General features: G+C 41.8%; 1 protein-coding gene across 5 annotated transcripts; it reads right to left on the reverse strand.

Moving 5' to 3' along the window:
• Window positions 1-491: 491 nt before the first annotated feature.
• LOC311519587 (uncharacterized protein) lies at window positions 492-27,057 on the reverse strand. 5 transcript variants are annotated; one of them, XR_014711315.1, is made up of 5 exons: window positions 26,061-27,057; window positions 8,181-8,230; window positions 6,248-6,492; window positions 3,872-3,998; window positions 492-567 (listed from the first exon to the last, which is right to left on the reverse strand). XR_014711315.1 is itself a non-coding variant. In XM_084626231.1 (4 exons), exons 1-4 carry the CDS (start codon window positions 26,101-26,103, stop codon window positions 3,983-3,985), a joined length of 354 nt encoding a protein of 117 aa, XP_084482357.1. In that variant the 5' UTR covers window positions 26,104-27,057; the 3' UTR covers window positions 3,652-3,982. The 5 variants fall into 5 exon arrangements, 2 of the variants coding, with proteins under 2 accessions (XP_084482357.1, XP_084482356.1); XR_014711316.1 differs by having other exon boundaries at window positions 3,872-4,029; XR_014711317.1 differs by having other exon boundaries at window positions 3,872-4,029; window positions 26,057-27,057.
• Between the last annotated feature and the right edge of the window lie 610 nt (window positions 27,058-27,667).

The following is a 27,667-nucleotide window of genomic DNA, read 5'->3' on the forward strand; positions in this document are numbered from 1 at the left end:
TTCCAAATCTTCCTTCTGTGTTTCTCAGATGTCTGAGGGGAATTTTAGTTAACAGAGAACCACCTGGCTTTCACCAAAACCATATGTAGCAGACTTAACTCCATTTATTATTTCTGTAGGCAAGAAAACCAGACACCAGGTTACTATAAAACTCCCTTGCTCATTAAATCACATTCTCCATTACCCATTGTTGTACACCTGTGTACTGTAAGCACACAAGGCTTTTCACTGCAGTCTTTCCAGACCATAAACAATCAAAATCCACTGAAGTTTGGGTTTGTTTAAATTTGCACAGGGGTAGACTGAAAAGTTGCAAGAGGAAAACAAACATGTTAGAAGTCTGCATGACAAAGTAAAATGGCTATGGATCATGCAATTTAGTCTGGGTCAAGGTTTGGAATAAATTCTGGGCGTATCATGTATAGATAATACCCCAGAACAGCTGCTGTTACTGCAAGGAGGTGCAGCTTTACAAAGTGCATAAGTACTTACTTAAGGAACTGTCTCTCCCTGTGTGTAACACTGCTTCATGCTGTTGTAGTCCTCTGAATATATCTTTCATGGAGTCTGGGGGAGATAATGCTGTTGCACTGTTACTGTCACAGATACAGGCTAATTGCACCTCTACCCCTCTCTCGGGCCTCAGGTCAGCACCTGGGATGGAATCATGCTATTTTCCGACTGGGCTGTAGCCCCATATATTGCAGCCGTAATTACCTCAGTAAATCTATTTTGTGTTCAATATTTGCAATTCTCTTTCCTCTGGGAGCAAAGACTGTGTGTATCCAGTAACCGAAGAGCTCTGTGTAGCTCAAAAGCTTGTCTCTTTCACCAAGTTGGTCTAATATATTACCTCACCCACCTTGTCTTAAAGCAAAGTATTTAGAACAAAAGACTTTCACAAAAATAGGTCTTAAAAACAGACTATATGTCCATCTTACCAGGTTTTAATCCATCTTCCACATGGAGATGTAGGTAGGTCCAAGCTTCCTATAGGCACTCCAAAATCGTCTAGGGTCTTGGTGGCAAACTCACAACCCACTGCACTCCCCTCTGATTTAGTGGTGGGATCTCCCACTATCTAGATCCATTGTGTTGCTTTCCTGCTTGTTTTACCAATGGCTCCCTATTAAACTAGATTAATGCATTGATTTGGGAAAGGTCATTACCCAATATATAATAACTTCTCCTCACTGACTAGGTCCCATATAGTGTTCATAAGATTACTACAGCAGATCAATATTCTTACATTATTACATACCACATCCACAATGCTAACCATTCCAACAAAGAAAAGCAAATATAACTTTTCACTGGTGATATTAATAATCTTACCCTTCCATCCCACAGTCACTTAAGTGATCTGTAATGGACGACACATAATTTCCATTTTTGTAAATATTCCCCCTTTTGACCCAAGTGGTTAGCCAAAGCTCAGAGCCCTGTGGGTTGTTTCAGTTTTGAGGAGAAATTAATGATGAGACCATGCTCTCATTGCTCCTTTTCCCCAATATCTTCTCAGATAGTCCTTATGTTAACGCTGCCCCCCCATCCATAAGCACTAGCATCTGTGTCCAATATAAAAAGGGCTTCAAAATATAGGTAAGCTAAGCTAAGCCAGAACCAGTCACAAGGGTCTTTTTGAACTCTGAAAATACTAAGTTACATTCTGTTGAGGATTCACAGATTCCCTTTTCCCCTTACAGTTTTCTTCTATATCAGCATTTACTAGTTCCACTTTTTACTATTTGCTGCTTGTCAGAAACATTCAGCAAATATACATTCCCTGTTCTTTAGATCCATAAGAGCTTTAGAGTGGAGCTCACAAGGGGGACTTGGGTGCGTAACTGCCAATTTAGATGCCTCCGCATTCACAACAGCCCTGCTCAGCTGCTACCTAACTCTACAGTACTAAAAAAAAAAAAAAAAAAAGCTAATGTACTCAATGCTTTTTTTGCCTCTGTTTTCACTAACAAGGTCAGCTCCCAGACTGCTGCGCTGGGCATCACAAAATGCGGAAGAGATGGCCAGCCCTCTGTGGAGATAGAGGCGGTTAGGGACTATTTAGAAAAGCTGGACGTGCACAAGTCCATGGGGCCGGACGAGTTGCATCCGAGAGTGCTGAAGGAATTGGCGGCTGTGATTGCAGAGCCACTGGCCATTATCTTTGAAAACTCGTGGCGAACCGGGGAAGTCCCGGATGACTGGAAAAAGGCTAATGTAGTGCCAATCTTTAAAAAAGGGAAGAAGGAGGATCCTGGGAACTACAGGCCAGTCAGCCTCACCTCAATCCCTGGAAAAATCATGGAGCAGGTCCTCAAAGAATCAATCCTGAAGCACTTGCATGAGAGGAAAGTGATCAGGAACAGCCAGCATGGATTCACCAAGGGAAGGTCATGCCTGACTAATCTAATCGCCTTTTATGATGAGATTACTGGTTCTGTGGATGAAGGGAAAGCAGTGGATGTATTGTTTCTTGACTTTAGCAAAGCTTTTGACACGGTCTCCCATAGTATTCTTGTCAGCAAGTTAAGGAAGTATGGGCTGGATGAATGCACTATAAGGTGGGTAGAAAGCTGGCTAAATTGTCGGGCTCAACGGGTAGTGATCAATGGCTCCATGTCTAGTTGGCAGCCGGTATCAAGTGGAGTGCCCCAGGGGTCGGTCCTGGGGCCGGTTTTATTCAATATCTTCATAAATGATCTGGAGGATGGTGTGGATTGCACTCTCAGCAAATTTGAGGATGATACTAAACTGGGAGGAGTGGTAGATACGCTGGAGGGGAGGGATAGGATACAGAAGGACCTAGACAAATTGGAGGATTGGGCCAAAAGGAATCTGATGAGGTTCAATAAGGATAAGTGCAGGGTCCTGCACTTAGGACGGAAGAACCCAATGCACAGCTACAGACTAGGGACCGAATGGCTAGGCAGCAGTTCTGCAGAAAAGGACCTAGGGGTGACAGTGGACGAGAAGCTGGATATGAGTCAGCAGTGTGCCCTTGTTGCCAAGAAGGCCAATGGCATTTTGGGATGTATAAGTAGGGGCATAGCGAGCAGATCGAGGGACGTGATCGTTCCCCTCTATTCGACATTGGTGAGGCCTCATCTGGAGTACTGTGTCCAGTTTTGGGCCCCACACTTCAAGAAGGATGTGGATAAATTGGAGAGAGTCCAGCGAAGGGCAACAAAAATGATTAGGGGACTGGAACACATGAGTTATGAGGAGAGGCTGAGGGAGCTGGGATTGTTTAGCCTGCAGAAGAGAAGAATGAGGGGGGATTTGATAGCTGCTTTCAACTACCTGAAAGGGGGTTCCAAAGAGGATGGCTCTAGACTGTTCTCAATGGTAGCAGATGACAGAACGAGGAGTAATGGTCTCAAGTTGCAGTGGGGGAGGTTTAGATTGGATATTAGGAAAAACTTTTTCACTAAGAGGGTGGTGAAACACTGGAATGCGTTACCTAGGGAGGTGGTAGAATCTCCTTCCTTAGAGGTTTTTAAGGTCAGGCTTGACAAAGCCCTGGCTGGGATGATTTAACTGGGAATTGGTCCTGCTTTGAGCAGGGGGTTGGACTAGATGACTTCTGGGGTCCCTTCCAACCCTGATATTCTATGATTCTATGATTCTATGATACAGGCACCAGATGTCCCTATGTTTCTCTTCTAAAGTACCCCAAGGTGCCTAAATTTCAGCAACTGGCAGGTGCACAACTAAGTCTTGCCTAAATCCTGACCAGACTAAGCACTTCTTCACCTAAGTCCCAGGAAGATTCACAATCTACACATTCCCCTGCCTATCACTCCGTCCAATAGGTGTGGTTTGAGCATTGGCCCAGAGAGAGGGACAATGATGATCACTCAGCACTTACCTAGGCAGTGGGAGACCCAGGTTCCAGTGCTCTTGTTCCAATGCAGCATCTCAGTCCTCGCCTTGTGGCTCCCAACTTCAGCAGTTACGATTTCCCCTGAGATCCGGGGTATCAAAATAGGTTTTGCCTAAAAGTCATATGTTTCACCTGGGACATATCTTTAAAGGAAATTTCCACAGACTGAATTTGTAAGACATCATTCTTGGCATTTATTACAGATATTAGCCATAATGAAATCCACACAGATTAGTAGCTCGTCCATAGAGTGTAAGGCCAGAAGGGACCACCAGATCATCTAGTCTGACCTCCTGTATATAAGAGGCCACCAGCACCAGACAGCATATAAACCCCAATGACTGAAACTGGACCAAAGTATTACAACTCTCATGAGACTAAACTATTGTGTGCCAGAAGCAGAGAATAGAAGGGTCCCAAGGCCTGAGGCCCCTGCAGTGGCAGGGAATTGATTAAGCAAGATCTACCAACATGATCCTGGCAGGCAACCCATGCCCCGTGTTGCAGAGGAAGGCGAAACCTAAAGAAGGTTGCTGTCATTCTGACCTGGGGGAAAATTCCTTCTTGACCCCAACGTACATAGACTTGGAGGCATTCAAATTATTTTGATACTATAGATTTTTATTTTAAGCATTTTTTCAATTTTTATCAATTTAAAATTAATATGCAAAATTATGGGTTTTAAATTTTTTATTTCTAATCTATTTAATAATCAAAGTTGTGGGACATTATTTCCACTGCCTCTCCTCTCCTCATGTGGTGCTAATACACAGAAATTCCTTTTCTGGGAAAAGGCTGTCTGAGATTGTTATCTTGCTGTGATAACTGTGCGTATATTGGGCTTGGATATAGCCACTACAGCATAGGAAGACCTTCCCCTTCCCCTCAAGGCTGCCTTCCCCCTTTTCCCTCTCACAACTCTCGCTTCCTTCTCCCTGTTACAGATACAGAATTCTGTCTTCTCTCCTTCCCTTACTCCTCCACTTGCCCCAGTGATCTCATCCCATCACCTATTTTATCTCATGCCCACCCTATCCCATCCCTTACTTTTCTTCTTAATTTCACTCTCCTCTGGCTCTTTCCTCCCATAATACAGGCATACTTAAGTCTCCCCCACCTTAGAAACCTGCTTCTGATCCCTCTTACCTTTCCAACTACTGCTCCTTCTCTCTTACATTTCTAAGCTCATTGAAGACACTGTCTATAATTCCTCTCCTCCAATTGTATCCATTCCCTAGACCTCTCCAATCCAGCTTCCATCCCTTGCACTGCATGGAAACTACTGTCCCCAAAGTCTTGAATAACCTCTTCCTAGCCAAATCTCAGAACCACTACCCCATTTCTCATCCTCTTTGACCTACCTGCAACTTTCAACACCATTGACCATACTTTTCTTGAAATTATGTCCTCCCCTTGGCTTTTGTGACTCTGTCCTCTCTGGTTCTCTTTGTACCTTCCTAACCTCTCCTGCAGAGTGTCTTTCAGAAGATTTTCCTCATCCCACTCCTTTGTGGAGTTTTCTCAGAGCTCTCTTTTTGGTCCCCTTCTCTTCTCCCTCTATATCTTACTTTGCGTATTCTCATCCACAAAACACAAAATTCAACCATCATCTCCGTGAGGATGATTCACAGATGAACCTCTCTTCTCCAGTCATGTCTCCTTCTGTCCAAATTAAAATCTCTGTGTCTTTCTGAGATCTCCTCAACATGGCTAAAACAGAGCTCAAACTTGCTCCCAAACCCTCTCCATTACCTCCCTTCTTGATCACTGTGGACACCCCCATTATCCTGCCTGTCACTCTAGCTCATAACCTGGGTATCATCTTCGACACAGACCTTTCCGTAAATCCTCACATCCAGGCTATGTCGGCAGATTCTTTCTGCATCCCATCTCTAGAGTTACAGCCTTTTCTATCCATCCATACGGCTAAAACTCTTGTCCTGGCTCTCATCATCTCACATCCTGATATCATCATCAATTTTCTCTCTGATCTTGACAAATGCAGTCTTGCCCTGCTCAGATCCCTTCAGAATGCTGCTGGAAAAATCATTCTACCAGCCCACGATTATGGCCATATCATCCCTCTCCTTGCATCCTCCACGACTCACCATTTTCTGTCACATAAATGAACCAGCCTGTCTTCACTTTCAAGGCCCTTTACAGAACCCTATGTATCATCTCTCATTCAACTGAACTGTCTACTCCCACAAATGATACCAGCCTCCATTGGCCACTTGTTAAATTTTCAAACAAATACTTCCAAGTTTTCTCTAATGCTGCCCCTCACACTTGGGAGGAACTCCCCATAAATATCTGCAAAGCCACCTCACTATCCTTCTTCAAATCCCTCCTTAAACTCACCTTGGTGTGATGCCCACAAAAAGCTTGACAATGGTTTGGGTGCCTCGGTGCGGATAACACTGCCTAATATGCTGACCAATATCGTTGGATTGTTTCCTTGCACTCCATCTGTCTGTATCCATCTGCTGTTGTTTGTTGTACAGTTCGATTGTGAACTCTTTGGGGGCAGGAACCCTGTTTTTGTTCTGTGTTTGTACAGCACCTAGCACAGGGTGATCCTGGATCATGACCGGGGCTCCTAGGCACTACAGTAATACAAATAATAAATAATAATTCTTATAAAGTGGTTTAAGGGACACCATGAACGTTAAAACCATGCCTCTGTGTGAAACTGTGTTACCTCCAGTTATTACAAGTTACACTGAAGATTACTTTATCTGAAAGAGATTAGAAGTGGGAATATATTTTTTCTTTTTTTTTTTTTCCAGTTTACTTCGTGTATTGATTGCAATGTTTATTCTCCCTGCATATGTCACTTTCCCCTGTTTGTGTGAGTCTTTCACATAGCAACAGGGGAGAGGGTTTTTTTTGTTTTTTTTTAAATAGGAACATCACAGAAGTTAGCAGGGAATTAGAGAACAGGTGTTATGTCCTTTTAATGTACAGTGAGCAGTTGCTGATGTTAATACAAAATTTCCTAACACCATGAAATATTTCAAAATGCCATGTTCTACAGCAGATGACAATTATTATATATAACATGTCTATATAAAGTCTTGTCTTGGATTTGCTCATATGTGACTTGAGACTGGTCTCAATGAAGCCAACTGAAGTTTTTCTATTGATTTCACTAGCACAGAATACCACTTATTATTAATATTTTCTGAGCGCCTATTGACTTGAGTCCTGATTCTGAGATGCAACCAAGCTCAAGTGATTGCAGCATAGAGGGGGAAAGGGGGATTTATGCTACCTTCTAAATTATAGGGCTGCTAGCATAAACTAGCCTTGCCTCTAATTTACATTTGGCTGCAGTGCTCCCAAAGTTACCATCTGAAAGCCTGGAACAGCTGCAGTGTGGAGTATTCCACACACAAGCTTTCACTCATACAGGCGCTTAGGCCCACCCCTGTATGAGGGCTGTGTGGGAGGGCAGCTCAAGGTCATTCTTTACAGGGGAAGGGGGAAGTGGAGAGATCTAGCTGTTGTCCTGCCATTTTTGCTATTAGAACAGTGTAAGGCGGGGCCAGGATGCTACTCAGAACAGGTCTTGGTATGCAGGCTATTGCCTTCAGGTCAGGTCCTTACAGCTTTGCACATGCTGTTTGTTTTGAGCTTTTTGAAGTCTTAGAGATAAACTGCTCTGAGGGACTAATTAAATTCTTTGTCCTCAACTGCATATTTTAAAGTTAAGGGCCCAATCTCCCACCTGGACTCATTCCAATAATAAGCACTGTGCACGGTAGTGTTTTCAGGACCCTGCCCTAAGAATAACAACTTTTCCCTGCCTCAGGACCCACAGGATCCCATGAGTGTTTTTTTTGGCACTAGTGACCAATTTACCTCTGAGATAGCTGTTAGGCAAACAGGAATTATCTGACACAAGAAACTGAGATGTCAGGATATTTTTTCCTACTTCAGCAGTCACACCCTTCGTGCATGGAATGCTAAGGGTTTGTTGGTGTTTTTTGTTTTTTTTTTTTTTTAATAATTCCCAAAGTATTTTCCTAATAGCAGTGAAGGAGCAGGGCAGTCTATCAAACACACTTAGCTATTATTACGCTGCCTACGCCCAAAGCCAAGAAAATTAGCCAGCTGTCAAAAACCAGCTCTTCTCTCCGTATCCTTTCTATGGTGTTTGTTTTCTCTGGGCAGGGCTGGGGGAAGCATGCAACAGCAGCTGAGATCTTGATCAGGGCCATCTTTCTGCTTCTTCACAAAAAACAATCAACTGTGTACGAAGAGATACACGGTATACAGGAACAAGTCTCACCTGATGGCACCGTTTGGATGTTGTCTGTTGCATCTTGGACCCTTTGTGTACTAAAAAAATAAAAATAAAATCCATGTTTACACATGGCTGATGAAATATGGTTATGGCCCAATTATGTTAAAACAATGTCTCTTCTTGCCTGTGAGGACAGCATAAAAACTTGTTACAACAGCTTTTTAAAGTTTCCAGAGTGGGTGAAATATAAGTAATTCCAAAAATGATCATCCCTCAACATAGTAAAGGACATGTGAGTAGATTTTGTGTCTGTGCTGGTGGGTTTTAATTAAAAAAATTAGGTCCATGCACGTTAGGAAACTTATGTTTTAGCAGTGTTAAAATACAGATCCCTATATGAGGATAACTGGTATTCTTCTGTCCTCACAGGCAAAACAAAATATTTGTATTGCTGTACCATCTAAAAGCACCGACTGAGCGCAGAACCACACTGTGCTAGGTGGTGTTCATATATATAGTAAGAGACAGTCCCTGCCTCATAGAGCTTGCAGTCTAAATAGTCAAGACAGCTACAAAGAGTGGAAGAAAACAAGTATTATTCCGATTTTACAGATAGGAAACTGAGGCACAAGAAGATTAAGTAACTTGCCCAAGGTCACAAGGGAAGTCTTTGGCAGAGCTAGGAACAGAATGCAGACCACCTCAGTTCCAGTCCAGCACATTAGCCATAATACCATCTCATCTTCCTGAAAATATTTTAACATAGTTCAGCCACAACTATGTTTTCATATTTTTGGGTATTTTTCTTTTCAGAAAAATGCTAAATTTAATTTTCCCCAAGCAATTACAGGAAGAGCTGTAGGGAATATCCCAAATATAGTCTGTTTCTCCCTATGCCTTGAATATAAAGAAGAAGAATATAAATATAAAAGGAGTACTTGTGGCACCTTAGAGACTAACCAATTTATTTGAGCATAAGCTTTCGTGAGCTACAGCTCACTTCATCGGATGCATACTGTGGAAAGTGTAGAAGATCTTTTTATATACACACAAAGCATGAAAAAATACCTCCTCCCACCCCACTCTCCTGCTGCTAATAGCTTATCTAAAGTGATCACTCTCCTTACAATGTGTATGATAATCACGAAAGCTTATGCTCAAATAAATTGGTTAGTCTCTAAGGTGCCACAAGTACTCCTTTTCTTTTTGCGAATACAGACTAACACGGCTGTTACTCTGAAACCTGTCAATATAAATATTGAAGAAGGTGACATCTCTTTTGGAATGAAATGACTCCTATAATACTGGCGTGTTCTCTGTTGTAAATTGTGTGTGAGGGGTTTAGTATTTCAAAATAAAAATAAATGGATTCAATTAGTCTGGACATTTATGGGCCATGATTAATTGAAATTATTTTAATACATGCAATTTAACTAATCTGCTCTAATTTATTCAGAAAAGATGGAATGATTAGGATCTTGACTGAGATGCCATTGCATGAGAGCCTGCACTGACGAAATACTAAGTAAATCTTTGCAAAGTTATTGCTTAACTGATTTCAGAGTAACAGCCGTGTTAGTCTGTATCCGCAAAAAGAAAAGGAGTACTTGTGGCACCTTAGAGACCAACAAATTTATTTGAGCATAAGCTTTCGTGAGCTACAGCTCACTTCATTGGATGTATTCAACGGAAAATGCATCTGATGAAGTGAGCTGTAGCTCACAAAAGCTTATGCTCAAATAAATTGGTTAGTCTCTAAGGTGCCACAAGTACTCCTTTTTTTAACTGATTTGAGATATTTCCATATATTTTTCACATTTTTTCTTCTCTCTCTACACTTAGGCTCTTATTTAGAAGGTGTAACAATCTTTATGTAAATTGCCTAATGACCATCAGATTAAGCATATCCCAAGAATTAGTGCAAAAACCCACCTCCATTGATTTCACTGGCCAAATGCTCATTAAAATTCGATGGGAGCAGGACTGGACCCTACCTATCTTTTATTTGTAGTCAGTTTAATTCTATTGGCTCAGGCTGTACATTTGGGTACAGCACATCAGAGCAATTATTTCTAACTATTATGGCCTTTGACCAACATTCTCAGGCCCAATCACTCAACACCTTTGCTCACTTCTCCTGTTCAGTTTACCCTTCTTTTCTTTAAAGGAAAAAACATAGCTGGGAATGGGGCAGGGTTGTCATGCCAGTGAGGCATTGGGTGGGGGTGGGAGAAGGTGCCTCTCTCAGTTACCTGGCCCAAGCAATTAGACAATTGTCTACATCCACTCTCAGCTTAATTCCATGTTATAGTCCTCTGCAATTAGAGCTATGCAAATAACTGATTTTTCAGTGTGGTGATTAAACCAAAACAATGACAAATTGTTTCAGGTCAACTAAAATGAAAATATTTCATATTTTTCAGTGAAACTAAAAAGTTGAAAATTTCATTTGGGGTCAAACTATTTATTTCTTTCAACCCAAAACATTTTTTTTCATTTGAGGGGTTTATTATTATTAGTTAAAAACAGAAATAAAATTCAAAGTGAAAAGTACTTTCAAATAAAAATAATGAAAATATTGAATTTAGAAAATGTCAAATTGAAATGTTTAGATTTATTTGGAATATTTTTTTTTTACTATCGAAACAATGAGGTGAATTTGATAGCAACATGTTAAATGTTTCGGTCGACTGGAATAAGCGTTTTTCAGTAATAGGGTTTTGTCCAAAAAATTTCACCCAGCTTTACCTGCCATTCCATTCTGTACAGCTAGCAACAGAGTGAAACTGATGAGTTGTACAAACTCTCAGGTGCTCCGTAGCAGTGCTTCATACATCTGGGTTCTAGCTAGCCATTCTGCTCCTGCAAGTGCACTTGGAGCTGATAGCTACATTTGTATAGAGAATTAAGCTACTAGTACCAGAGGCTCTCTGTAACCTGGGACAGTACAGAAGTCTGTTGTATTTTTTAACTATTCTCGCTGTCATCTTCTACTGCCTTCAGCACCACAGACAGTGTGCACAGCTTCGCTCTTTGCTTTAGCAAACCAGTAAATCTTCAATCCCACTTCAGAAAGTCCCTGTTTAAATTTTGAGTACAATAGCAAATGTTCAAATCAAACCACTGGGCGGAAGGCTGCACTCCATGGCCAAATCTGCTTCCAGCATCTAGCCACCAGGTGTCGGAACTTTACCAATAGGTGTATGATCAAGTCCAATAGCAAAACTACATTAAGGAAAAAAATCACACAGGCCCAGACCTGAAGAAGAGCTGTATGCAGCTCGAAAGCTTGTCTTTCTCACCAACAGAAGTTGGTCCCATAAAAGATACTACCTCACCCACCTTGTCTCTTTAAATAAAATAAAAAACAACTGGCCAGATTCTCAGCTGATGTAAATCATTTTAGCTCCTCTGACTTCAGTGTAGCTATGCCATTTTACACCAGGTGAGGATTTGTCTCAGAAACTTTTATGTTCCAGATTTATTCATTGGTGGCATTTGGGTCTTTTGGCCTCTAATTACAAATTAACCAAGTTTACCTCCAAACCAGATTTCACAAGAAAATCAGGGAATGCCTGCAGAACCTTCTGAAATACAGTTTTATAAAGAGCTGAGTGACGAAGAATGTTATCAGCAATATATGTGATTGATTTTTCAAGGCCATGAGTGAGGACCAAATTGAACAAAGCATCTTGATCTTAAGGAAATCCCAGAAGATTAAGATACAGATTTTTTTCTTTGATTTCTGCTCCTGTGGCAATTTCGGTGATCTACCTTACCTTTATTTCTCTTTCTGGCCCCTCTGCTTGAACTCTGACTGCAGGAAAAATTGTGGACCGTAGGCCAACAACATTAACTGGGCTTTTATTAACTGACTTAGCTGAGCTGTGACCATGCTGAAACTCAGCAGAGTACAAATTGCACAGATCTACGTAGGAAGCCCACTTCCAATATCACACCTCCATCTACAAAATGATGCAGTCATACAGGGGAGCAGTAACTAAGTCAATTTACTTATTTATAAATTTAGCTAAATATGTAACTAAATAATCTTTGTGAAGTGCTGCATATGTGCACAATATTATTAAGGCCAGTCAGCAGTGATGGGAAACGGAATGCAGGATCTCCAGAGTCCCAGCTCTGTGGTCTCCCTTTAGCTCATATATTTTGGGGAATTTGTTTTGGTATATGTGCAGGGAGTAGGAATACCACTTTCTCCAGCAGCATGGTTTTCAAATTTCACATGTGCAAATTCTCAGCAGCTTGCCAAGTTTTCTCAGAGTTCACTATAAGAAAAAGCATTCAGTCTCCTCAAATTTCTGGATGTTTGAAAGCATGTGAAGTGAACCATAAACAAATTTAACATGAATGTCCATAAATGTTTTGCTCAATTCTAACCCAGAATCATAGAAATTAGAGACTGTGAAAACCTACTAGATTATCTTGTCGATTCCTCTTTCAGTGAGTCTGTGCCAAACAATAAATTCTATACTTTCTCTAATACACTTTAAGAAGCTCCAGACAATGGAGCTTCCACCACCTCCCTTCACAGACACTTCAGGGCTCTGCTCCTAACTGGGCTTCTGGCACTACTAAATGTAAACACACACACACTAACAGATCTCTCTTTTAGGAAGTTTTTGCTGACATAAAGTCAAAATTTTTGTTTTGGTTAACTTCAAATTACTCCTTCCCTTGAAACCATCCAAGATACCTTTATATGGTTCATATCAAACCTTAATCATCACTGGGCCATCCAGGAGCATTTAGTTCTTTTAATCTTTCCTTGTTAATTAATCCCTTCTGTCCCTTGACCGTTTTTATTGCTTCTCTTGGTAATTCCCTTCAATTTAGTGACAATTTCCTGGTTTTGAGGTGTCCAGAAACTGAATACGGAATTCTAGATACCATTATAATCACAGACGGGAGTGAGTTGCTGAGGTTGTCACTGGAGAATAAAAGCAGGATATCAGACTATGATTTTTTTTAAAATGTAATAGCAGTACTAGGTTAAAAGTCTTCCCTGCATGATTTTGGGCCACCAATAACTCCGCCTCCTACAACTCACCAAGGAACATTAGGTTTCTGCCACCGTTATTCCCAGTATTGGTGCTCTAGTTTATGTTGGGGTCTGGACCAGTGAACAACTGGTCCAAAATCAGGCAAGTGCAAAGGTATGGAACAGGAAGGTGCTGAGTCAACAACTGCTTATATTTTGGAAACCCACCTTTGGGATATGATGGGTTGACTGCCAATTTGTAGTAGACAAAAAGACACGGTACTGGAGCAGGCTTAATTCAGTTAGTAGAGTCCCACTGTATGGTGACTGGAGTCCGCGTTGCGCATCACCACAGTCAGGACCTGAACTAGAGCTCTTGCAGTTGGCAGGCACACAGCTCTACAATGTCAGGCAACCCTCTGGTAACAGCAGCAGATATTGTGCTAAATTTGTCTGAGCTGGAAGCTGCCCTTTGCAGATGCTGCTGTGTGGGACAGGACCACAGTGTTCTTAAACTGGCCCTGGAGAATCACAGCGTCAGTTGAACAAATACTCTCATACTAAGCTCCTCTGAAAGGGATCTCATTAACTGCTAAAGTTCCAGGAGCTAGAGAGAGAGGAAATTATTCATTTCCATAGTTTTCTCCCTCCTCCCGAGAGAATTACAAGAATTTTGTATAAAACTGATTTATTAGGCACTTAAGACAGTACCACTCTGAGCCATTTTGAATATCTAATCCTTTCTCCAAACTGACATTTTTAGGGCTTTTACAGTTTTTAGAATGAATTTGGACCTGATATACAGAAAACAAGCTGAATATCTTATTGAAACATGAATGTCACATGATTTACTTGGCAAGAGTGCAATCTGTCCTGTGGAATCCTGTTTATTTTTATTATAATTCAATAATCTACGCATTCCTCAAGATGTCTCTATTACTCATCTAAGGGTTCACAATTCCAAAGTGAGCCAAGTCATACAGGCAAAATAATCTCTCTAACAGAAAGCAGAAATTTCATATATGCAAGAAAAACATGAATGGATTACGTGGATGTTATGCACATTGTACTAGATCCTCAGCTGATATAAATTGACATCTCTACTGACTTAAACAGAGATATACTGATTTACACCAGCTGAGGATCTGGCCCATAGTGTCTTATTGAAGTCTTGCTTAGGAATTACTGTGGTGGACCAGACCAGTTAGTTCAACTAATTCAATATTCTGTCTCCAACAGTGGACCATACCAAGAAACCCCACACTGGACAATTATGGAATAACTTGTCCAAAGGACAAACATTAGTCACCCTATCAAAAATGCTGATATATAATGTGCTTTTTAGAACATTTTCCAAGAAAATTTATTTTTTGACTGTCTCATTACACCTCCTAAATTTATGACGCATGCAATGTTCTACTAGATTCCACTTCCCGATCACACAGCAAGTCAATGTCAGTGCTGAACCAATGGGTCTTGGTTCCATTTCTCTACTCTAACCGCTAAATACCACCTCTGGAAGACAAATACAAAATGCTATGCACTGCAAGGGCATCATGTTGCAACTCTTACATCACAGAGATGGTTAAAGAGGTCATAGAAGTCACCAATCTAATAATTATGAGGTTTTCTGGAAAGCAAATAATATATTTAGCCAATGTTCAGAGAGCTCTTCAGTTAGGTGTCTACGTTATCTCTCAGTTATAAAAGAGGTTCAATACTTTTTGTCTTGCAGTAATTAAGACTTCTTCTGAATACATTTAATAAGGAAGTTTAATCCTACAGGGAAAAGATTCCATAAGCGTAGAAGAGTGGACCTCCTTGGCAGTTTGCTTCTAATGATAAAACAGACAAAACAGAAAATAATGCATGTTTAACAAAGTAGCGAGACACTGTCCTCAAAGAAAACTAGAAATACTCCAACATCTGACAAATCTGATGATGTGTTTTTCTTGGGACTGACTCTCTCTCCTTTACCATGTACATCAAAAGATTAAAAGTGTTTCCTAATGTGGAGTAACCTCTCTCACATAGGAAGGTTGTCTGCTTTTAATAAGACTATTGCATCTCATCTCCCAACCAAATTAAACTCCATTAGATTTACCCTTATAACCTGGCTTCATTATGCCTCCCAAAGTGCTTTGTTTACACAAATGCTCTTAACATCAGGGTGGTGTCTTTTTCCATCAGGAAGCACTGGCAGAACTACAATGGAAATCAGCTTCTTATAACTTTCCCACCCTAACACCTAATTAAAGCAAAAGCTGAATAAATCAGTCATCTCCAAATTTGGGAAATCAGAAGGTCAGGGTAATTCTTTTATATCCAAAGAGCTTTTAACATTCTCTCTACTTGCCAACAGGGTGCCTGGCCATTCATTGAAAGAGCAGTCCTTCAGCACTACACTGGTATAAAAAGAGGAAGAACACTGCTCTTGGTTGGTCAGTGCGCGAATGATGTATATAGTAGCCTCTCTTTTTGAAAAATCAAATGTAATTAACATTATTTAAAAACAGGAAAGCTGGAAGAGGGAAATCTGGGAAGAAGGCCAGTTTGTACAGAATGATTCCCCACATTTACTTTTGCCTCTAGTAGACTGTCAGAGGTTAAAGAGATGTAACAGGGTGGCCCTGATCATACTGACCCCTTTTCAAACACATTTGCCGTGTGTTATTGCTTAACTATACAGGGGATATTCTTTTTCACTTCCCTGTAATTTAAATAAATCACTGGCAATTAGTCCTATTCACAATAGGATACCTGTAACACACTGTCATACTTTTGCTCGGTTCAGCATCTGGCTCTCCTCATTCCTCAACTTCTCCTTTCTTTCAGAAGTTATACAGTAGACCGACAGTTAATCCAAGTGGGCAGGCACCATGTCATTATGGACTGTATTCGGCATAGGTTATTGAGAACATTATCCATTATTACTTATTTGGAACTGGAGTATTTCATCTCAGCATATTCACATTGTGGGATCGAGGCGTCTATGCCATGAGCTTCTGGAACCTTCTAGAAAGCAGGGTCCACTGGACCCTCTTGTCCCTCCCGCCCCCACATCCTGGAGGGTTCTGAGGATCTAAAAGGGGGAGTGGCCCCAACCAACCCTCTCTGCTCTGTTTCTTTCTAGCTGCTGACGCTGCATCAAGCTCAGATTGCAGTGTCCTTGATGCTTCCCTTGTCAGTTTTTCTTTTTTCTCTCTCCCCTTTTGAGGCACAGTTTGTTGGTAGTCAGTCAGCCAGTCAGTCAGCATGGGCTCTGTTTGGACCAGCGTACACTGCTACTGGTGGGGGAAGCTCTTCAGGCTCAATTGATTAAGATGGCACGGAATAAGGGTAGCACTGGCTTTGAAGAAAATCAGGATTGTGATGGTTAAAGTACATTACAAATACACACAGAACTCATCCTTTACACAAAGGCATGCAGAAGTACTGGATCAATTAGGGTTGCCAACTTTCTATTTGTGCAAAACCGAATACCCCAGCCCCTTCCCCGCTGCCCAACCCCCGCTCGCTCCATCCCCCCTCCCTCCATTGCTTGCTCTCCCCCACCCTCATTCACTTTCACCTGGGCTGGGGGTTGGGGTGCAGGAGGGGGGTGAGGGCTCCAGTTAGAGGTGCTAGAGATGAAGGGTTTGGGGTACAGGAGGGGGCTCCAGGCTGGGGCCGAGGGGTTTGGAGTGTGGGAGAAGGTGCAGGCTCCAGCTGGGGGTGTGGGCTCTGGGGCAGGGCCAGGGATGAGAGGGGTTTAGGGCTCTGGCTGGGAGTGTGGGCACTTGGGGTGGGGCAGGAGTTGAGGGGCTTGGAGTGCAGGAGGGGGCTCAGGGCTGGGACAGGGGGTTGGGAGAGTGCAGGCTCTGGGAGGGAGTTTGGGTGCAGGTGAGGACTGCAGGCTGGGGCAGGAGGTGGGGGTGCGGGAGAGGGTTCGGGTTGCAGGGTCCCAGTGGCACTTATTGGAACTGGCTGCCAGGTCCCTGCAGTGCAGCCCCTAGGTGCATGGGCGACATGCAGGTGCCACCCCCACAGCTCCCATCGGTCGCAGTTCCTGGCCAGTGGGAGCTGCAGAGCCATCCCTCGGAGCAGGGGCAGCACGTGCAGCCTCCTTGACTGCCCATGTGCCATGGGGCTGCAAGGACCTGGTGGCTGCTTCTGGGAGCCACACGGAACTAGGACAGGCAGGGAGCCTGCCTTAGCCCCAGGCCCTCGCTGGGCTGCCGACCGGATTTTTACCGACCATCTCGGTACCATTATCCATTATCTTTGAGAACTCCTGGAGGATGGTTAAGTCTCAGAGGACTGGAGAAGAGCAAACATAGTAACTATCTTTAAAAAGGAGAACAAAGAGAATCCAGGAAATTATAGACCAGCCAGCCTAACTTTGATACCTGCAAAGATACTGGCACAAATTATTGATCAATCTGTAAGCACCTAGAGGATAATAGGGTTATAAGGAATAGCCAGCATGGACTTGTCAAGAAGAAATCATATCAAACCAACCTATTTTTTTTATTTGAAAGGATTACTGGCCTGCTGGATGGGGCGAAAGCAGTAGATGTGATGTATCTTGATTTTAGTAAAGCTTTTGAAACAGTTCCACATGTCAATCTCATAGGCAAACTCGGGAAAGGTAATCTGGATGAAATTACTATTGCAAGCACTTTGGAGGACAGGATTAGAATTCAAAATGATCTTGACAAATAGGAGAATTGGTCTGAAATCAACAAAATGACATTCAATTAAGACAAGTGCAAAGTATTACACTTAGGAACTACCCCGTGGGGAATAACTGGCTAGGTGGTAGCTGTGACATTGCACTCTGTATGATTTTATGGAAGTATGTTAATGAGTGTGAATATAATATAACTAAAATATGCTTCATGAAAAAGGTCTCTTGTAAGGTATCATTACAAAGCTTATAATCTACTGAGTGTAGTCATCCTATTTGTATAAATGTATCACACTTGTATTTGAAACTAGAAATATAAAATATAACTCTGAGACCTATTGTAGTTATGCAAAGTGTAGGCCATTAATGGTGGCTTGGAATCTTGATGGCTCCCATTAACCAGGACAATTGTCTGTAGATGGCTCTGTTTCACTTGTAAGTCTTCCTGTATATGTGTGTACTGGCAAGTTGGTAATGAAGTCTTACCGGGACATGTAATAATGTCACCTAAACTGGAATTTATCTTTAACCTGGTGCTTTTCCATTGAGAAGGAGGGGGTGGGAACCCCGAGAGGGACAAAGGATTCCTGCCTTATGCAAAAGATATATAAGTGGATGGAACAGAACAAAGGGAGGCAGCCATCATGAGAAATCCCCTAGCTACCACCTGAGCTGGAACAAGGGCTGTACCAGGGGAAAGGATTGTGCCCAGACTGGAAAGGTGTCCAGTCTGTATAAGAAATTTATTGAAACATCTCTAAGGGTGAGATTTTATCTGTATTCAGTTTTTATTACTGTACTAGACTTAGACTTGCATGTTTTATTTTATTTTGCTTGGTAATTCACTTTGTTCTGTCTGTCACTACTTGGAACCACATAAATCCTACTTTCTGTATTTAATAAAATCACTTTTTACTTATTAATTAACCCAGAGTATGTATTAATACCTGAGGGGGGGGGGCAAACAGCTGTGCATATCTTTCTGTCAGTGTTATAGAGGGTGAACAATTTATGAGTTTACCCTGTATAAGCTTTATACAGGATAAAATGGATTTATTTGGGGTTTGGACCCCATTGGGAGTTGGGCAATCTGAGTGTCAAGGACAGGAACACTTCTGTAAGCTGCTTTCAGTTAAGCCTACAGCTGTTAGGGGACATGGTTCAGACCTGGGTCTGGGTTTGTAGCAGGCTAGCTGGTCTGGTTCAAACCAGGCAGGGTGCTGGAGTCCTAAGCTGACAGGGCAGGAAAGCAGGGGCAGAAGTAGTCTTGGCACATCAGCTGGCAACTTCCAGGGGGTTTCTGTGATCCAACCCGTCACAGTAGTACTGCTGAAAAGGATCCAGAGATTATAGTGGATCACACACTGAATATGAGTCAACATTATGATGCAATTGAGAGACTGGCTAATATCATTCTGGGCTGTATCATCAAGATTGTCATATGTAAGACACAGAAAGTAATTGCCCCACTCCACTCAGCATTTGGTAAGCCTTAAATGGAGTACTGTGTCCAATTCTGGCCACCAAACTTTAGGAAAGATGTGGAGAAATTGGAGCAAGCCCAGAGGAGAGCAACACAAATGATAAAAGTTCTAGAAAACATGATCTTTGAGGAAAGATTAAAAAAACTGGGCATGTTTAGTCTTGAGAAAAAAAGATTGAAGGGGGACCTGATTACAGACTTCAAATATGTTAAGGGCTGTTATAAAGGGGATGGAGATTGATTGTTCTCCATGTCCACTGAAAGTAGAACAAGAAGTAATTGGCTTAATCTGCAGCAAAGGAGATTTAGATTAGATATTAGGGAAAACTTTCTAACTATAAGGGTAGTTAAACTCTGGAATAGGCTTCCAAGGAAGGCTGTGGAATCCAGATCATTGGTAGTTTTTAAGAAAAGGTTGGACAAACACCTGCCAGGGACAGTCTAGGTTTACATGGCCCTGACTCAGCACAGGAAGCTGGACTTGATGACTTTTCCAGGTCCTTTCCAGTTCTACATTTTAATGATCCTGTAATTTTTTAATTAACTCATACAACTGTGGCAGAAACAACCCCTTCCATAGTTTGTGGATGACTAACACTGTGCTATTCTTGGATTCCTAATTTTTTTACATTTGATCATTACATCCCTTGAGCCAATAATGGCTAGACCAGTATTGCTCACATAGAGTCACAGTTTGCAGCCAGAAGGGACCGCCCTTCTGACCTCCTGTATATAGGCCACCAATACCACCCAGAGCACAAACACGCACCCTAAACTCAACAACTGAAATTAGACCAAAGTACTGCGGTCTCCAGGAGACTAAACTGCTGTGTGCTACAGGCAAAGAATAGGAGGGACTGAGGAGTATCAGTGTCCAAGGTTCCTACAAAGGCAGGGAAATGATTAAAGTGAGATATCCCCCTGATCCTCACAAGTGACCCGGACCCACACACGCAGAGGAAGATGAAGTCTCGTATTGTTACTGACATTCTCACCTGGGGGAAAATTCCTTCCTGGCTGTACATACAGTGACACTCTTAGACCTTGAACATGTCAGCAAGAACCAGCCAGCCAGACAGTGAGAAAGAGAACGCTCAGTGTCATCTCAGAGCCCTGGCCCACCCCTTTCAGCGTCCTGTCTCCATATGTGGCCATCCCTGATGCTTCAGAGGAAGGAGATAAAAAACCCAGAACACATATTAGGTTATAGTTATGATTATTTATAGATCCCAATCAGGGGTCAGAGCCCAGTGTGCTATGCACATAAATAAAATAAAGACAGTCCCTTCTGCACAGAGAGCTCACAATCTTGGATTGTGACAAAAAGCAGATAAACAGACAAACATGGGCAGGGTGCTCAACTAGGACCACCTATTACATTGGATTGGTGTCCCCCTAAACTATCTTTCAGGGCCTCTATAGCCATTATGAATGTAACTACGGGGGTTATATTTTGGATATACTGTATCTTACAGATCAACTTTTAGCTTCAGACAGAGGAGCAAATAACCATCTTTAGCTAGCTTATCTGCAGCATCCTACCAAATGGACTCTAAATAGGAAGTGTGAATATTTATAACCTGCCACGGATATTGGAACATGTCAGCAATCATCACCATCCCCATCTGCAGGAATCACTACAGTCCTACCAGTTTACCACAAGACAGAGTGCAACGCAATAACTCACTGGACAAGAGAGAGAGCAAATAAACTGGAGGTGGAAACTCAATAACGATTTCAAAAAATGAATACTAAATAACTCAGCATTTACATTTATTTATTATTTGAGTTTCAAATCAAATTGAGTTAGAAATCTCATTGGAGACTGGGTTCCATTGCATTAAGCTCTGTACAAACACACAGAAAGAGACAATCCTCATCACAGAGAGCTTACAGTCTAAATAGACAAGACAAACACAGTGTGAGAGGCACTGTGATGTGGCTTGCCCACGTCACATAGCAGGGCAGTGTAGAGCCAGGAATAGACCCCATGTCTCCTGAGTGTGAATTCAGTACCCTACCTGCTGAGATATGCTCTCTCTCACATTACTGGAAATTCAAATAGTGTGTATTGTCTACAGGAGTCCTCCCCTCCCCCCAGCACTCCTTGAGGAAAAGGATCCTCACAGCACACATAGCAATAACAACATGCTAAACATCTCAGCTGACAGAACAGAAAGAGGTGCTGGCATGCCTTATTAATGCCTAAACTAAAACAACATGATCAGCTCAAATACCACTGCACAAAAGTCATAGTATCAAATGGCAAACAGCATCCTACTTACTGTACCTAGAATATACACTGCCTGCTGCATCCAAGCAGCTTCATAACATACCGCCAGAACTCTTAAAAATAGTAGTTTAGGGCACCAAACCAAAAGGAAACAATAGCAGAGTTAATCACAGCAGCATCATATCAAAAGAGTGACAGAAAATCAAGCCCTAACAATGTACAACCAGCCATACAGAGCAAACAAACAAAACTAACACGACAGACATCATTATATAAATTAATGAAAAACCAAAAGATTACGTGAACACTGGGACTCCGCATCACATCTTCAACATCCATTCAAACTTGAAGATTTTGACCAAGATGATGCAGATGAAGCTGGAGATTAATATCCAGCTGCTATGTCTTGTCTAGTGACCATTTTGATTTCAAAGGATTTTTTCCACTGGGGAGAAAAATATATAGTTTTACTCACCCCCTCATGCTGGTATAAATGTAAGGCAGCAGCGGAGTTACAAAAAAATCACCAAATCACCTTCATTCTCGTATTCAACATTTGGGTCCAAATGATTCACCTCATCACTCCTGGCAACAGCATGTGCCAAAGGGATAGCGAGTCACTTTCTCAAGCTAATCATTAGAATGTGGAGCGAGCTTAACTGGTTGAGGTCATCAGTTTTGCCCTCTTCTTGTTCTGAGTCAGGCTTCCACAGCAGCTCCCTCTTTTTCTATTTCACCTCCTTTTTCAGGTCATTTCAGGTTTAAGAGTCTTTGCAGCTACACGGCTGCCAAGAGTGCTGTTCTGACATCAGAATATTCTCTGAACGCAATCTATGTTCTAGATTCTTAAAGAGCTTATATGGCCCACATTACTGCAATATCAGAGCACTTCACAATCTTCAATGTATTTATCCTCCCAACACGCCTGTGAGACAGAGAAGTGCTATTATCCTCATTTTGGAACTGAGGCAGAGGAATTAAGTTTACTTATGGTAAAATAGGAAGGCTGTAGTGGAGCAGGGAAATGAACTAGGACTTGGAGACCCAGGTCTCCTGAGTCCCAAGTTATCACCTTAACCACTGATCATCTTTCCTCATTACACTGTTCTCTCTATCCTCTCTCTGTACTGACCATGTTGTCACTGGACAAGATTGAGACAGACATTAACCAGGGCCCTGGCTAATTACAGATATTTGAAGGAGATTGAAAGGCCTGGTTCTGGATCTTTATTAGGTGTTACAGAGTAAGTGGACCATAAAGAACAAGGCTGATCTAGCATTCTTATAACGTGGCAATTCAAGTAAGGAAAAGATTGACCAGCAACCCATCAGTGATCAGAAGAACAGTGTGAAAGGGAGTCACTGGGAAGAAAAGTAATGTTGAGTGATGATTCTGAAAATACTATAATAAGGGTGCTGTCTAAAGTATACCAGGAATGTCATATGGTCTATGTGGGAACAACTGATACCAAGAAAGACAGACTTGCTGTGACACTGCTTCACTTCAGGGATCTGGGAAGAGAAGTGAAGAAGGAAGTGCTTCTTGTGCAAGCAAAGAAAGGAGAGGTATGATCACTGAAGACCAGCTGCGTGGTGGGTTGGTAAAGAAGAGAGAAGTGCTAGGAGACAAACATACAGCATCAGAACAACTTCTGTTTTAAAAACCTGTTTGGATTAGATGGTCTACATTTAAATAGAAGGTGAACTCACCACCTAGGTTTAAAGATGGCAAGACTTGTTAATTGGCCTTTAAACCACATGTTTTCAGAAAAAGGAAACTTTTGCCTAACTCAAAAGATCTGGTATGTATTTCCAACATACAAATAAAGCAGAAGATGGGACTGGTTCCTAAAACATCAGGAAGGAAAAGCTAAAATGTCTTTACACAAATGCAAGCTAGATGAGAAAGTAGCCTTACTAATGGACTGATATTATCCAGTGCATATAATGGAGATGGTGGGATGATTCTCATAGTTGAAACGTAAATAGAGATATATAAGAAAAGAAGAATAGGGATAGTGCTACTGGTCAGAAATAATTATATTTGAAAAGTTGTGGCCAATTAGGGAGGTATTTGGAGATGGAAGAAAAACAAAAAATTTTTAAAAAGGAAAGACTATCAATGATCTATATAACAGGGAGCATGTAACACAATACTGAAATCTGCAGATGAAATTAAATTGGAAGGAGATGCAGATACCAATCAAGACCGGGGAATAATACTACAACAGTGCCTAAAGAGATTAGAAACCTGGGCAGGAAATAACAGAACTAGATGCAACTTCTAAAAATGAAAGGTAATTAATCTGGGGAAAAATAAAATAAAATAAAATAATAATAAAAACACAGTTGAGTGGGAGAAATCTGGCAAGCAACCATATTGGAAGAGACCTTTAGGCAATAGTGTGCAGCAAATTAGATATGAAACTACAATGCACCAAGCACTAAATGGCTGGTCCTGGGGATCAGGTCCATTAGCTCCGGCAGGTAGCTCAGATGTGCATCTCATTCATCTATTATTATGGCTGAGATTTAGGGGGAAAAAAAACCATGTTCATCTGTTGTTCTGTATAAAACTTAGGTCGTCATGGATGATGTACACAAATTAATATTTTCTGAAACAAACATTATACTAGTGTAGTACAGTTAGAATGGATACATTTCAGGCTTAGTTAAATGCGTCACTGGTTGCCGGTCAATAAAATTGCCTTGCATCACTTTTGACATTAATATGTTACCTCTGGTTTTGTTCTTTATGTACATATTAAATTACTTCCATATGTTTTCCATATTTAAACAAAACACACCATAGGACTCTTATTGTCATTTTAAACTACTTGGCACATAGGAGAAAGAGTACAATTTCTATTTTTTTTTTTATTGTATGAAACATTTTGTACTGTATGGATTGAATGCTGCCCAACCTCTTTATTTGGCTTTGCAGGATTCAACTTTTTCCAACAGGAGGAAATGGCCAACATATGGGAGTTGGTACTGAGATCTGATGGAGCCTTTGCCAGAGTCACTGTGGCATGGTGTTGCTGCTTCCAGTGGGAACATCTAGGAAAGGCTTAGATTTGCCACTGAGAACGAGTAACAGGAGCCACCTCCACTACATGGAGATAACACCTCAGGAGAGAACCACTGCCACCAGAGGAAGACAGTTGAAGATGCCACTGCTATTGGAGGGAGCCACCAGAGTAGTGAGAATAGGGATAGGAATTATGTCGGGGAAGCAGACTTACACAATGATTCTGAGGGGAGGGGCAGAAAGAGGATGAAGTTCAGACTGGGGACAAAGGAGGCTGCTCTGGAGCCATGAATGGCATAGGAGATGGGGGGAGAAAGATTGAGCTGGGAACCAAATGGAACTACAGCCAGGAAAAGGTTGCTGAAGCAGGCAGAGGGAGGGAGGAGGCTGAGCCCTGTAAGATGCCTCAGGCAGCAGCCAGGCAGCCTAGAGGAGAAATGGAGTAAGGGAAGGGGTTGAGGAGAACTAATTTTGACTGTTGGCAAGAAAATGATCTTATTTGTCTGGGTGTAAGGCGATGTGACTGAATTTGTTGGAAACAAGATCAGTGAGTGAAAGGGAAGGGGAATTAATTTTGTGTGGGTGGGAAACTGAGGACAAAGATCATGGGAGAAGGGCGGGGGAAGAAGAAGACAGTGTGACTGAAAATCAGAGTCTGACTGGAAGGTCTGGTTGTCTTTGAGAAAGCCTTCCTCATAAGAGGTGACTGCCCTCTGAAGAGGTTTGAGAACCACTGCTGTATTTTAATCACCCTGAACTTCATAAAGAGAGGACTTGAGACTGAAAAGGAGAATTCAGATAGCAGGCAGAGGCTAGCTTTGTTTCTAAAAGCCAAATCTGGTTTTGTGGGTGCTGACAATACTAATGGCCAAATTCTGTCAGCAGAAATGTATTTGATCGTAACTTTAAACTGCACTTGCAGTCCTTGTGGAGCGTAGAGAGGCCCGGATGGGATTCTGCAGGACCTGGGATCTTTGGATTAAGCTGCAGTAAAGCATTCCTTCTAATTAAGTGTAATTCAGTACAAATAATCTGCCCAGAAACCACTTATTTACCATGCGATCTCAGGTTCTTCTGGAGAACAGTTTTACAGTGAACATGGCGCCTGCCTCTATCATATAAATCATCACACATTAATAAACCCAGTCTGCAAGTACAAAGGACTTCCCCCACACTTGTTCTAATCAAAACAGAGCTGCTGCCATAAAGACAATACATGCATGAATTCCAGCCTATGAGACAACCCCCACACAAAATTCTGTGCACAGCCCATTTGTCAGCATCACAGATAGTTCTCCATTCATAACTATTCTTGCTTTCCATTAGTCAGAGGGTTGCTAGTCACATGTTCAAGCCAACTGCTCTCTAGATCTTGTGACCAGACATCCTGGTTTCCCAGGTTTGCTCCATTTAGAAGTACAGTCCTAGTGCCTATGTTGTACTAATGGAAGTTTTTTTCCCCCAAGTTCACTAAGACCCCCATGAGGTTTGGTCCCAAGCACTTACCTACCTGCCCTTTTCTGCCACACTCTTGTTGCTGTGCTCTCCTGCATCTAGGAGAGAGAAGGGCATGGAAGAAAGGACAGAGGAGGGAAATGGGGATGAACAAATAATAAATAAAAAGGGAACATTAAAAAAGGACAAAAGGAAAGAGGAACCTTAGCCCTGGCCCTGTGTTGAGATCTGTGCTGCCCACTATCTCAGTGTGTCTCAGTGACTTCAGCAGAGCTTTGCTTGGGCTAGGGCTCTATCTGTGCTCACTGCATTGCAGGATCAGGTCCTGTTTTGTAGAATGTGGTGGTGTTTGAAAAGACAGCCAGAAATAAGCTATTTTCTGACAAAGATATTTTATCTTCATTACAATTTTAAAAGTTCTGTTTTTTTTAAAGTTGGGTTTCCCATTAGAATTTAGAATCCCAAAGCCTTCAAAATTCCACTTGTATTAAGGGAAGTGAATAACATTGAGCTATAAAGACATTCCCTTCCTGCAGGAAAGGTGGAACATTAAGGCTTCATGGTTGTAGATGGCAGAGAGCTTGTAAAAAATGTCACATATTAACCTGCAAAACGTCTTGAATTCTTGAGACGCAAACTAAAGCCCATCCTCTTGCTAAGCCCCCAGTCAAAAAAGTGATGTGTAAAGCTTTAACAGCACTGTCTGTGTTAGCTGACCTTGAATGGATGTGAAGTCAGGATGTCTGGAAGTTGTGTACCGCCAACAAAACTCTTTCATCTAAGTAAGACCTACCAAAATAAAGGCAAGTACTGACCATGTCCATTGATTTGGGATCTACTGTTCAAGACAAGTCTTTGGTTGTGCAAACTGACAGTGTTTATAGCTATTCTCAACTAGTTAAATTGGCATAGATCTATTGACTTCAAGGGAGCTTACGCTTATTTGTCCCAGCTGAAGACTCGATGTCTGAATGCCCAGCTAAAGCTAAAGTTGGACAAATATAATAAAACAGTCACAATATTTGTTGAAATAAAAAATTGAATGAGCTTTGCCTATGTTCAGGCACTATGTGTGTTCACTATCCATGAATATTTATGTGCATGGGTTTAGTAGCAAGAATGTTTGTTGAAATAATGAATATGAAGGCATAATCTTAGACAGAAAATATTAATTGAAAAACATGAGTATTTGCACCATAACTAGATTCCAAAATGATGTTCATTCACTTAGGGAACACAAAAAGCAATAAAGGCAGCAGGAACAGAAACTCTGTGTTCACTCTCCACCTGGTTTGGTCTGTGTGTGCATGCGTGCGCTTGTGTTATGAGGCACAGATGGGAGGAAAATGGAAGGAGTCAGGAAATGCAATTTGCTGTGGGAGTCTGCTCCTCCAAGCCAGTGTGGGAATTAATACTGACCTTGTCAAACTTAATTCTTATGGACTGCCCCTCCACACACAAAGCCTCTGAGGTGGGTGAGTTATGGATAGCTGCTGCTAGGGAGACTGGGACATCATCACTCCATATGGAGCTATACTGCCATAGGAGGATGGGGAAGTAGCACCGAAATACTGAGCCTCTGGCTTAAATATCCGGGCTCTCAAAGGATGTTGAAACATGACAGATGAAGAGGTTTGCAATCCATTTGGAGGGGAAGGAAAA

The sequence above is a fragment of the Lepidochelys olivacea genome (genome assembly GCF_965140295.1).
Source record: "Lepidochelys olivacea isolate rLepOli2 genome assembly, chromosome: 4".
NCBI lineage: Eukaryota > Metazoa > Chordata > Testudines > Cheloniidae > Lepidochelys > Lepidochelys olivacea.

Coding starts and splice junctions, on each gene's coding strand:
- LOC311519587 (XM_084626230.1), bottom strand. CDS start 26,103: ATGCAGGAGAGCACAGCAACAAGAGTGTGGCAGAAAAGGGCAG. Junction 8,231..26,060: donor AGTGTGGCAGAAAAGGGCAG/GTAGGTAAGTGC, acceptor TTATTTTTTTAG/TACACAAAGGGTCCAAGATG. Junction 6,493..8,180: donor CATCCAAACGGTGCCATCAG/GTGAGACTTGTT, acceptor GTATTACTGTAG/TGCCTAGGAGCCCCGGTCAT.